Source organism: Anarrhichthys ocellatus, unplaced genomic scaffold (assembly GCF_004355925.1).
Source record: "Anarrhichthys ocellatus isolate YVR2014 unplaced genomic scaffold, GSC_Weel_1.0 scaffold80, whole genome shotgun sequence".
Lineage (NCBI taxonomy): Eukaryota > Metazoa > Chordata > Actinopteri > Perciformes > Anarhichadidae > Anarrhichthys > Anarrhichthys ocellatus.
In genome coordinates this window covers 1,027,544-1,040,640 of record NW_022280110.1, presented here as the reverse complement: position 1 = coordinate 1,040,640, position 13,097 = coordinate 1,027,544, and the positions used below count along the sequence as shown (strand labels likewise).

General features: G+C 43.3%; 1 protein-coding gene across 1 annotated transcript in view; it reads left to right on the top strand.

Moving 5' to 3' along the window:
* The first annotated feature begins 2,552 nt into the window (after window positions 1-2,552).
* n4bp1 (nedd4 binding protein 1) overlaps window positions 2,553-13,097 on the top strand; it is a 19,085-nt gene continuing 8,540 nt past the window's right edge. Inside the window, exons 1-7 of the mRNA XM_031874387.1 lie at window positions 2,553-3,096; window positions 5,833-6,060; window positions 6,237-6,410; window positions 8,585-9,123; window positions 9,954-10,305; window positions 10,705-11,037; window positions 11,690-11,925. Coding sequence (XP_031730247.1) covers window positions 2,785-3,096; window positions 5,833-6,060; window positions 6,237-6,410; window positions 8,585-9,123; window positions 9,954-10,305; window positions 10,705-11,037; window positions 11,690-11,925 — 2,174 coding nt within the window. The 5' untranslated portion in view covers window positions 2,553-2,784. The remainder of the gene's footprint in view (window positions 3,097-5,832; window positions 6,061-6,236; window positions 6,411-8,584; window positions 9,124-9,953; window positions 10,306-10,704; window positions 11,038-11,689; window positions 11,926-13,097) is intronic.

Sequence of the window (13,097 nt, the reverse complement as noted above, 5' to 3'; positions counted from 1 at the left end):
CTGCATATTACTCACGTGGCGGGGGCTTTGCTAAAAGAAGCATAAGGAATTTTAATCTGAACATTATCTGCTTCATGGAATGATAATTTTTCATGACAGCCCCCGTGCGTCAGTAAGAGGATGTGAAATTAGCTTTAAAAGAAAGATTATTAGACGACCACTGTCACAGAATAATTGAACCAGGGACAGACAGCTATCTTGGCAATGTATTGATACAAATATTTTCATCTTATTTCATTCTTATTTTTATTTTCTATACATTTTGCAAGGGACGGAAATTAACCTACGGTCTTAAAGCTTGACTTTATCATAAAATACTTGCATTGGACGTACATATCCACTCTATGCTGTATATTGTTACCCTTGGCGTTGTTTCACGAGTGTGAGGATCTTCTCAAAAAGTGCATACTAGATTTCAAGCCAGCAGGGTCAAATGTTCCCATGGCCCCAAATGTTTCAACAGCAATGGTAAGGGCGGAACAAGGTGGGTGAGACTTTCTGAGTGGCGGCCTACTGTAAGTGTAGGTGCAGTGGAGATGATGAACTCTGACTGTACTTAGTGGAGGATGTGGTTTTTCAAAGCAACTTATTGTTTTTGTTTCAGCCCTTTGTGATATTGTGTACCTGACTGAATAAAACACGTGGGAGCCTGGCAACTGCATGGTTTCACTCACCCTCCTACCTTTTCTTTAAAGTCAGGTTAAGTAACTTGAGAGTTCAGTACACTCATGGATGATGTCACCACAGCTCATGGATTCATTTTTTTGCTTCGAACCTGCTGGCCGGCCTTCTGCGTAGAGATGCTCTCCCCGAGTCGGCGTGGGTTGTTCTCCAGCTTCCTACAGTCCAAAGACATGCAGGTTGATTTAATTGTTGACTCTAAATTGCTTGTCGGTGTGAGCGTGAATGGTTTCCATGTGTAAATGGTTTCCTTGTGTCCAGTCCTGTGATAGTCTGCCGACCTAGACTAGACGAATAGACTTAATTATTGTAACGTGTTCTGTAACACTGTCTGTTATGACAACTTCTGTTATCATCTGAATGAGGAGTAAAACATTAATTATTTTCAAGTTGGAGCGCTTTAGACTGGCAAGTTTAAATGTCTGGATTTATAAGGACTACGCCAGTCTTGCAACGCTTCATTTTCTAAAAACTTTTAAGATCAATTACTGGAAAAGTATAAATGCTGTCGAGTTGAGTCCAAATGCAATTTGAATGAAATGACAAGCACAATTCAAACTGAAATGCGTTTCTTTTTATCATCATGAAACAGGTCTGAAGAATTTAGGTTGTAAAGTTTTGGAATACAAATAGTTCCAATGGCATAAGAGCACAAGTGGTCCTAAACTAATGCTTAATCTGTGTTATGAATATGAGGGCGTCCTTGGAAAATCATCTCAGCTGCAAGGAGTCCCTGGCCTCAAAAAGTTTGAGAACCCTTGAGATAATGGATGGATGGATGAATGTGAGCTTTAATGGCGTTAAGGTCAACTGGAAAGTGACTTAGAAATGAATTAGGGTTATCAATAAGTCTGAAGAGCGTGTTTCAAAAGATAAGATTGTAAACTTGTTATTTGATATTTTGCATAGAAAAGTGAGGTTCAACTACTAATTGAGATGTTCATTTGAAGTTGGTTGAAATGCTGTGTATCATGTATTTATGGACATTTGTATTTTTCTTGTAAATCTTTTACATATTCCTCAAGTGTTTTCTTCTATAAAATGTATATAAAAAAACCAATTATACCATATGATGTTGATTAAGTACACAAATTACACATTATGTACCCAGTTCTAGACTGTGTTCAACCTTTAGTCCACATTCAGCCGTTTCCAATAAAGTTAATGTTTGCTGCAAATGTCTATAGACCCCTACTGAGCTCCCAACTAAGGTTCTCTGCACAATGTGACAGGTACCTTGTCACCTTCACGTTCCCATTAAGTCCAGTACAACCAGTACTTGAAGCAAATACAAAGACATTTAATTTTGTGTTGATTTTGGCGTCCCTTGTGGACAAAATAAGTAGTGTTTCCACAAGCATCAACACCACAAAATAAACTTTTAATGCATGCACATACTATTTCTGATATTTTAATTTAGTAATGCATATTTGCAAATAATCTAATTAGAAATATATGTGACTTTACGTTTTACAACACATCAACACACAAGCAATGGTGGAAAAGTAACTATGTAGGCTACATTTACTCAAGTACTGTACTTATTTGAGTATTCTACTTGACTACAGTATCTCCATTTTCTACTATTTTTTACTTTTACTCAACTACAATCTAGAGGAAAATATTATATTCGTTTTACACAACTGCATTTTGATCATTTTAGTTACTTTCCACGTGGACTATTCTGCTAAATTAGTACTTTTAAATTTTACTTTGGTACCTCTTTTGGTATTTGATGCTATTATTGTGTACTTTTATTTACGGTAAATAAAAAAAATGCATGACTTCTCTGCACTATTACAGAAAAAAATCGGAATACTTTCACAACTGCAGATAAGGATCTTAGCCGTGCCGCGAGGAGCACAACTGTCGTGTTTTGATGACACCATCACTGGGACTTTCCGGATACGTCATTCGGGGCTTCCGAGTTATTAAGCTAGCTCTACCTCTGTGTTCATGTCGTTAGACACTGTAAACGTCGCCTCGTTGCTCTGGAGTACACAACAAAAGATACCATGAAAACACCAAAGGCTCCCAACAGCGCCGAGAGGTTTGAATATTGAGACGTCGTTGTCGGGAGCGACGGTCAGACTGAGAGGCGGAATGTCAACAACGCGGCCTCTACTCGGAATGAGACGAGTCACCGAGCTAACGTGCGCCGAGCAGCCGGCCAGCAGGCTCCCTGCGTCAGCCGGGAGGCTGCAGCTAGAGGGCCCCACTGTGGACGAGTTTACGGTGCTAGAGGAGAAAGAAGATGAGCTGAAGTGTGCCAAGCCTCGAGTGGAGCAGGTTTTTAAAGTAACATTCACCATTATCGGTCTGTTGGACCACACGGGACAGCCGCACGGCAGCAAAACATCACGGCAGATATGGCTGCAGCTCCGAGGGAACAGAGACGACGTGTCGAAGGCAAAGGTGAGGTCCTCCTAAACGGATCGATGAGCCCACTGCGACACGGAGTTGTTGTTTGTTTGTATTTTATCCAAAGATGAGACCAAATAACCACCACACTGGCAGTACCGCTCAATATCTGCCTGTTTGTGGCTCATGAACAGGTGTATCAGTGTTCCTTGATTGGCACCTCTCGGCTCTTTAGTCACACATCTCACCAGAATGTTAACTGTTATAAGGCCAGAGCTGGGAGATGATGTCGTATTCAGACTAGGTATGGTGAAGATATCTTCTGTTTTGTTTGGGTTTTGCTGGTCTATACAGGTTGTTGTTGTTGTTGTTGTTGTTGCTAAGAGATACAGTTAAACATTGACTCTACCTTTTTAGATACCACATCCGCAGTACAAACGGTGTTTTCTTGACATAATATCAACCACCCCTTGTTTAGATCAGATATTCACTGGCAGCGACAGTAGTCATAACGCTCCCAATATAAAACCTCACTTTTGACATTCTGGTGTCAGGTCGAAGATGTCATGACATTTTATTTTGTATCGTCACTGGCCATGAGTTAACAAAGAAGCCACCAAATGATGTCATGAGTCACACCCTTGGACATAAATACATCATTTCAGTTTCAAAATGTTTCTGTTTACGTGTTGCATTTGTTTGTTGTTGTTTGCGTTAAGACCTCTTGCCGTTTGTTACATGCACAGTTTGTTAGCCATTTTGTGGAGATGTGGACAGACATTACAACATATTGTATGATTTTCTTTCTCAGTTGGAATTTCTTTTATTGTGAGCATGTTGATATCAAGGACAGTGTATTGTGCTTGTATCAGTTATACAATCCTAATTTGTAAATGCATACTTTCCATCAAAAAGGTGAACTAAACAACAACAGTTAATTTTAGAAAGGCACCTGGGCCTGCAATGCATTTAGAGATTATACACTACACTTGCATATGCAAAACAGCTGTCGGCATCTGTGGCATTTATTTATCCCTGAGTGACTTCCCATACATCTGTCACACTTCTGCATCTTGTGTCATGGGTCTCTTTTCGTGCGCAAGTTGCTCCCCCCCCAGAACCAGCTGTTCCAAGCTCTGCCAGTCAACCGAGAATGTGCTGTGGAAATGGTAACTTTGCTGTCAGTCTGTTCAAGTCATGATAAGAATGTCACAGGAGTAATAAATGGCTTCCTGCCCAACCATACTAAAGTGGTGCTTCCTCTAGTTGGGAAATCACTGCCATTATTCCCATGACAACCTTTCTTGTAATGTAGTTTCACCAGTTTGCATCTCACTTGAACCGTGAGAAAAAGACCCTGCGCGTGATTGAAAAATAGTCCCGTTTTGTTACTTTCTCTTTTAATAATTTGCCACACTTTGAAGCTGCTTCTCACACACACTGGCGATGAAAAGCTATCTGCTTGAATTTTAGAAGGCGCAATACAGTTTGTGACTGACTGTATTCAGTTTAATTGTAAATGAATCAATGGCTGGCAGCCAAGTATTTGCTTTTTATTCTTGAATATGTCATGAATTGCTTTATAGTGTTTGTTTTTTTTATTGTTGCTTCGACTAAACAGAGGGAGAGTTTCTGTACAATTAGTCCCTTTGGTTTAACGGTTTGAATTTGAACTTGAATGTTGATTCCTTGAGGCAAATCTCCAAATACAGCTAAAATGCAGCCACTCTGTTTCCCCTCCATAGCTGTAAAATGTCCGAACAGAATCCCATTACCGGAGCTTCTTTCATCCTGTTTCATTGGTGTGTTGTGTGTTGTACTAGAGCTTTCTCTCCAACTGTCAATAGACAAATATCAACCTTTTTCTTACCATTCCTTTAGCACTCTGCTTGTAACGGGCAGACGCCTGTCTGTGTGCTGCTGTTTAATATAATAAATGGTGAAAGTTGTGCAGAAAGCCATAAGGCAAAATAGCATGGCATACATACAGTAATATATGCTGCAGTACTCTTAAAAAGTACACTGACTTTAACACTGACTTTTCCCTCCAAAAATGTCAACTAAACTAAAAACCATATTTTATTAATAGTTGTACTTCAGCTACAATAGCGCAGCCCATTTGGTGGTTATTGCCAAGGGCCACACCTCCTCAGAATCCAGACTCATTTCATTGGTTGTTTGATTTCAAAAGCCACACCCAAATATTTGTGAGCTGGTTCTCTTTCAAGTCTGACGTCCTTTCTTTCTGCGCCATTATTGAGTCATTTTACACATTATTGCTAAAGAAATGTGACACAGTATCTGTTGGGAAGTAACCGCACCCACCTGCGGCTGATTCATCCGTACATTTCCCACAGCCAGGAGATTCCCTGAATCAATGACAGGTGTTTAGTTTCAGCGCGTGTCAGCTCCACTGCTCTACAGCGAGTTGCGTGGGCGTTTGTGTGTGCTCATTAACTGAGAGAGAGCACGTACAAGCAATTTTTGCACTAATCCTGTAAAATAAATGTATATATTTCATTTTGCCTAATGTGCTTTATTCCGAATTTTGCTGAAATCCCAGATAGATTTTTAGAAGGATGTGTCACTAAAATTCTTGTATTGTAGGAGCCCTGTTTGGCTTCTGTTTGTTCTTTTTATCAGCAAGTGTGTGTGTGTGTGTGTGTGTGTGTGTGTGTGTGTGTGTGTGTGTGTGTGTGTGTGTGTGTGTTTTTCAGAGTTTGTTTGTGGAGTTGCAAAAAACAACACAGTCCTATATAATCACAGCATTTTCCTCTCCTTGTCATGCAGGAATATGTTCGAGGACTCTGTGACCCAGAGCTACAGAAAGAAGAGAGGTACCCGGTAGACATGCACTGTATTTTTGCTGGGGCCCGGGGCCTCTTCCTGGAAAGGCTCATACGCGACACAAGTGCTGAAGTCGTGGTGCCTGAGCCGGGCCGCCTGCGGTTGTTGGGCCGGGCTGAACCCGTAGTGATGGCCCAGAGCAGAGTTCAGCAATTCGTAGCACTATTCCAGGTAGGGGTTTCTAATGATCTGTGGTTTTACTATACAGTAGTTTAGTCCAGTTGTGGGACGGACATTTCTTTTAAGTGTACAGAGGACTGTTCATGTACCGTCAATCTAGTAGTTACAGAAGGCTTTACAGCAACTTTCCTAGTCCCATTGAAAATCTGTGTTTGTGCTGTATCCAGGAAAAGCGAAGTCTGCCGAGTGACACAGAGCCCACAGTGAAGCGAGCGTTCAAGTCCTTTGTGGAGGAAAGGGATGACAAGTACACTATGGAGCTTCTTCTGCTGCCCAGTGCCCTCAAGGAAGAGTTACTGGGACTGGCTCATAGCCCCACTACCACAAACACATCCTCCCTGGTTAGTGTATACCTTCTTTTTTTTTTTTTTTTAAATAGGATTTATTACAGTACAGCAATAACCACTGTGTCTAGCTGAAATGCACTAGAGTGTCTTTGGATAACTGTAGAAACTTTAGAAAACAGTGGCTGATTTCCAAATTGTGTACTTTTTTTTAAACTTATAGTACACACTTCAGCTGCCTTGACAAAGTACGTACTGCTGCTTTTGCTCGTATATCCGCTTGCATACTACAAGACGCGACCTGATGTAGTAGAATATCCCGGTACTTTTGGCATTTGACATACTATGTTTTGGGACAAACTAATAGTGTGGTAGTGGGTACTGGAACGCACAGTACAATTCATCTACTGTAATGTTAAACCCTTGGGCACTGTGTGACGTTCTGCCACAGCTCAGTCAAAAATCTACAAATTGTGGGTTGTTAGAGTGTAATTGTAACTTTGCAGCTAAAGTGCAAGGATTCCGTTGGTTTCATTTCACTCAAATACATCAAATCAAGACGATAGCGACGTGCATATCTCACCCCGACTGAAGGGAATTTACTCCCTGCTCTTGCTGGGAGAGGTCACCAGTTCATTTGCCGATACACTGGTCTGCATCATCAGTTTGACATTTGACGTCTGTGTGTGAAAATGTTTGTCAAGTGCCTCGAGGAGTCGAATTTCGGCAATATTCAGATATGGCAATGAAATGACGTGCGTTCCCCACTAAGTTAGGTAATCAACATGTCAAAGTAAATATCCATAGCAAGGTATTGAAAGAACTCCTGGTTAAATGTGCAATAAATGCTAAAAAAAACAAAAACAAGTGAGAATTTGATTAGTTAAAAGAAGCTAGAACTGCCGATTTGACATCCACCACCGTGGCCACAACAACTCGCGCAAGCCCGACTTTACCTCCAGCACCTATTTACTCCTCCAGCGTCTGCAGGGCTGTTATCTCGGGGGAAACCCTGTTGCTGTTCCAGACGGTGGTATGATCAGTTCAACTGGATCAAGTACAGTAAGGAAAAAGATGCAATCTTTTGCAAGGCCTGAAGGTATTTTCCAGAGTCTCCAACTGAGTTGACATTTGCAACTCTCGCAACAGACACGTTTCATTGTCGGTTGGGATGCATTTGTTGGTGTAGCTCACTGTCTTAGGTTAACTAAAATCTGGATCTGACCTTAAGCTGGTGCTGCTTGCTTGGATTTTGGAAGCGCTGAATGAAATGGTCAGGATAACTTGCGCACCGATGCTCTCCTGCGGAACATTCAAACCAAAATAATATTTTTTCACAGCAGCGGAAGTGAAACTGACAAAAACACAAGGAAAGTCCTCGGGCATCAAGATCAACATCGACTTACAGATGTGGAATAGTATTCTGAACAGTGCATTTCGGAGGCTGCTCTGTCAACCCTGTGTTCATGATCTGGTAGTAATGGTGATTTAAAAAAATAAATCTTTACATTTGCTTTCAACTAAGTAGATTTGGGATTGCAGGATGATCATGGAAAATGTTGATTTGGAAAAGTGAAACACAAAGATCTCGTGCAGTTTTACAGGCCTGCCCAAATGTTTTTATGCGTCCGCGCTGGCGACAACCGTGGCCGGAGGAGTTATGTTTTCGGGTCGTCCGTCCGTCCATCCTGTTACTGCGAACGAGATATCTCAGGAACACCTTGAGCGAATTTCTTTAAATTTGGCAAAAACATTCACGAGGTCTCAAGGATGAACTGATTAGAATTTGGTGGTCAAAGGTCACAAAAAGCATCTTTAGCCATAACTCAAGACTTGATATTCTATTATGTCAATTTCACACAAATGTCTACGAGGATAAAATTATGAAGTGAAGACATTTTGGACAGACATGACTGGAGGCGAGGCGGTAATTCTAGTGTTTGTCCTTGGCTGCAGGATACCCTTTTATATTAATCAAAGTAAGGCAGGTTGTTACTGTTCCTGTTCTACAGGACGTGCATCTCCAAAAACTCAACATTTCTGAGACCAAACAAAGCTTGAGACATGTTTCTTTGACAGCTTGACATTGTTCTATCCATGTTTTAACCTAATCTCACTTGTCCAATGAGAACGTTGAGTATTCCTGCTGGTTAGGATGGGCGAGTGTTTGAGGGGAACTTTGTTTTGTCCTTCTTAACCACGGTGATGCGATGCTGTGTTCCCTCTCCCAGATTCAGCTCAACCAGACGCTGCATCCCAGCATGGCCGAGGTCGACCAGGACCGCTCGCAGAGTAGCACCCCCGTGACGGAGCTCTCCAACCGCATACTCGGCGCCAGCTTTGAGGAGAAAGGGAGCGGCGCAGCATCTGTCGGAGGAGGTGGTAAAGCAGCAGGAGCAATGGGCTCGGGTCCTGAGGCCGTCCTGCTCAACGGCACGCGGCCCTCGCACAAGCGGCGCTCCTCTGAGAGCGAGAATCGTGACACAAAGAGACAGTACTCCCTGGAGCGGAGGGATGAGTCGCCGGAGAGGGCGAGAGAGAGGGAGCGACAGAGAGACAGGGAGGGCCGGGGGGGCGGTAGCAGATCCAAAACGCCCTCGGCTTCATCCTCCCTCTCCTCCTCCTCCCTCTCCTCCTCCTCCTCCTCCTCCTCAGGAAAAGCAAACACAGTAGCCGGTGCGCTCATGTTGGACTCAAGTGAAGGAGTCTCAGATGACGGGGAGGCAGTCAGCCCAGAAACCAACCTCCGTTGCTTGGTCAATTTCTTCAGGTAAAGGTCGTAATAGTTTGAGATGTTTGCAAAACCTATTAAGGGAATTCCTTGTTAACCGGATATGTAGTTGTAGTCAAGTATAACATGGGGATTTTGTATTTACATTCTTTATTTGTGGTTTTGTGTCGGTCTATACGGGGTTCTAGATAACGGTGTGTTTAAAGGAAAGGTTTTCATATTTTAAGTCTGTATTAAAACCGTGCTCATAATCCCATCTGTGCATGGAAAGACTGAACTTTTGCTGTTCCTCCTGTCCATACTGGCCATGAAGACATACCTTCGTAATGAGATTTCAATATAAGCGGTGGGGCTCAAAACTCCACAGTCCAATTTCTGTGCAGAAATGCATTCTAATGTTCAGATGAGGCTAAAATGAGGCTTCAGGGGACTGAGCTAGAAAATGAACTGTATTTCCCTGCTGAGCAGCAGTGGTAGGACAGTGACAAACACAAGGCTATAGCTTTGGAAAGTTCTTTCATATTAGCATTGGTTGAATTTTAGAGCACACTTTATACAAAATACGGACTGTAGAACAGAGGCTGACATTTTTTCAGGGATTTTTTTCCTGTGGGATTAACCCGGGATTGGAGTCAACTTCCCTATTGAATCATAACTACACTTGGTCAGTTTTTATATCTAAAGATGCAGTTCTAATATGAACCTTTACTGTGGAACTGTTAGGAAGCGTTAGGAAGGCAGCCAGTATGGACAAGAACAGCTACCATTCAGTGTGCATATGGGCATGTACGAGTATTACAAATATTAAACCTGTTCTCAACACCTCTCTTCCTGTAAATTAAAACAACGTTGAAACTATTTTTCTTCAGAACCATGGGTTACCAGCAGGAAGTGGTCGAGCGCATCGTCAAGGAGACGGGACAGACGGAAGATACCTTCCTCGTTCTGGAGAAGATCGTCGAGGAAACCAAACGTTGTGAAGCGGGGTCAAACGGAGGGGAAAAAGAAAGACTGTTGAACTCTGTGCGCCCTCCAGACGCTCCCTCCTCATCTTCCTCCTCTCTGGTCTCTCGATTCCGAGACAAGGAGCGGGAGCTGAGCAGAGCGTTGGTGGACCAGGGCCGGTCTAAAGAGAACATTAAGCCCAACCAGCACGGAGGCAGAAGCAACGGTCTGGGGCACCGGAGGCAGTGCAGCAGCAGTGAGACCAGCACTCAGCAGGTAACACCCTTTAACAATCAAAAAAGAATGTTGCTTCTCAGTTCACCAGCCCACATCACATTTCCAGCTCTTGTATCTAAACTCCCACAGACGCATTCTGTTTTCTTCAAAGCCGCCTTGTCATCATTGTATCTTCTCTCCTGTGCTGAAAGCTGATTACACCTGCTGTACCTGCCTACATGTCCCAGGATGCTTTGCATGCAAGCTCTAGGAACTCTACGGTGCCAGAACCCCCCCCCCCCACCCCCCCCCCCCCCCCCGCCGCCCCCCCCCCCCCCCCCCCCCCCGGCCTGTTCGATGGCCTCGCCCATGTATTTGAAACACAATGGGCCACAATATAATGCACTGTGTTTCGCTCCCAAATGAACAAAAAACAAACTCTATCCAATCTCATTTCAGGCCATCACCATCAAGAGGAGCTCTAGTGCTCAAGGAGGCGCAGGAAACTACGAGGTTATTACCATCGACGACGACGACGACGTCCTCATGCACAGCAGAACAGCGGATAGTCGGACGTCCCGGATGATGACAGTGCCACACCTGGACACCCAGTCCGGATCCAGAACAGACTACTTAGCGCGGGGAGGGGACAGTGCCTCGCACAGGGACTACATGTCGAGGGGCGGGACTCAGACGTTGGGGGGAGCAGTGAAAGTTGAGACTGTGACGGCGCTGCGCAGCACGCCTCAGTGGTTCACGGCCACCACCACCTCCTTAACACCGACCCCCAGTGTAGGTATTACCCTCAAGTCCACTCATGAATGCGTTTGGCTTTTTCGTTACTTCTCTTGGCTGTTTGACCGTCACGGTGCAGAATGATGTATGTGCAGAGTTTCTCTCCTTCAAATGTCTATTTGAGATCAAGATGAGTTCTACAATAAGAACTTGTTTAGAAGCCAATCACGATCCAATAATTTAGTTTAATTTAAATTGAGTGTGATGTGAAAAGTTAGAAAGCAAACTCACTTAACATTAACCGCACAATTCTAGTATCAGTATTTGTATATGTCTTTAGAGTGTCTAAAGGGGATCCACAATATATTGGCTGGGAAAGTCGGGGAAGTTGACGAAACAGTCGTCGGACAACTTCCCGTTAGTCAGCTTACATTCCTACTGATGAATCATTTCTGGTTATAGACTAGATGTTTAAAGAACCAGTTTTACTTCTGGATGAAACTGATAAACCATGAAACAAAATATGACAATAATATGTAATTGTCTTATACAAAGAGGGACAAAAATACCAGAAAGAGTATGAAACAATGTATTTTGTCTCACCTTTCTGAATACAGATTTTTATTCCATTGAAATGTGTTTGACCAACCTTGATGCCTCCTTGTCTTTCTGTTATTTTACAAGTCATTTCTTCTGTTTTCCTGCTCAGTCGGCTCAGCCCATCCCCCGGCCCTCGGCCTCTCCCTATCAGACCATCGGCCACATGGGGTTCCACGGGGTCGGAGCCAGGACCCCTCCTGCGAACGACCCCCCCGCGCCCCCGGTGACCGGTTTCGCTCGTTTCAATCAGTCGCTGCGGACTCCCTACGCTCTGAAGTTGCCAAATGAGCCGGGACGTCCGGAGCTCAGGCACATCATCATAGACGGCAGCAACGTGGCTATGGCGTGAGTCTGCACCACACACAAGCAAATATGAAGCCAGAAACACACTGCTCTGGCATAAAGCAGGCTCTGCCCTTACATTGATACATGAGAAGGACATTTTAAAGGGATGTATTTATTAGCAGTGTGTCGTGGAAGCTGCATACCGATTAGAAACCTTCGTGTGGCAGAAAAAAAAAATCAGAACCATCTTCACTGTGGATTCTAATATGCAGAAATAAGGGTTCAACCAAAGAAATCCTTCAGATACACATTCAGCAACTAACAAACAAAGCATCCACTTTTTATTTCCAAGCAAACATGCAGATGACGTTTCTGTTGACAGACTCGGCACTTCTCAGAGGGAGCAAAGCGCTCTGTCATCCTGGAGTCCGATCTGTTTAAATCTCTCTCACTGCTGTACTCGGGCTCCTATCACTCTTGTGGTGACACTAGTGTCATTCTGACAGCCTTGTGGCATTTGGTCGGGGGGTTTTTGTTGAAGTGTCGGTGTGTGTGTTTGCAGTGCACATAATATTAGTCCAGCTCACATCATATTGGTGTCGCTTCTGGTACGTTAAGACTTTTCTGTCTTGAAGCCCTACATTCTTAAAGTAAAGTCAAATACAAGAACATTTAGAACCAGATCTGAAGTAGAATGTTGACATGAGAAAAAAATATTAATTTCATGATGTTTATTTTTATTTATGATACTATTATCTCCGTCGGCTCACTTTGACTGTTTTAGCCAATGTGTTCGGCTAACCGCTAACGGCTATCGGACCTACTAGTATACACACATTGTATGATGAGTCTTATACGACTTTGAGGCGATTGCTTGTTTTCGTTGTTTGACTTTGTGTGTTTCACGATGCACGAGAGGCCTTTTGTGTCGAGGCGGGAGGTTAGCCAATTGTGGGCCGTGTTCATTCAGTCACAAAATACAGCAGTGGTCGTTGCAGACACACCTGGCGGAGATCCTCACTCTACTGAGTGCACATTTCTAGTTGTATTTGTTGATGATGTTCTCGTATATATTTTCACTTCGTTACTGTGTGACGTGGATATGAAATAGTTAAAAAATGTTGGGCCAGCTGTTCAAAAAGCAGCATCAGAACCAGCATACTTAACAACTTAGATGACACACCTGTAGTATGTGCACCATGTTTTTTCCTTTTACACATGAAGCCATCACC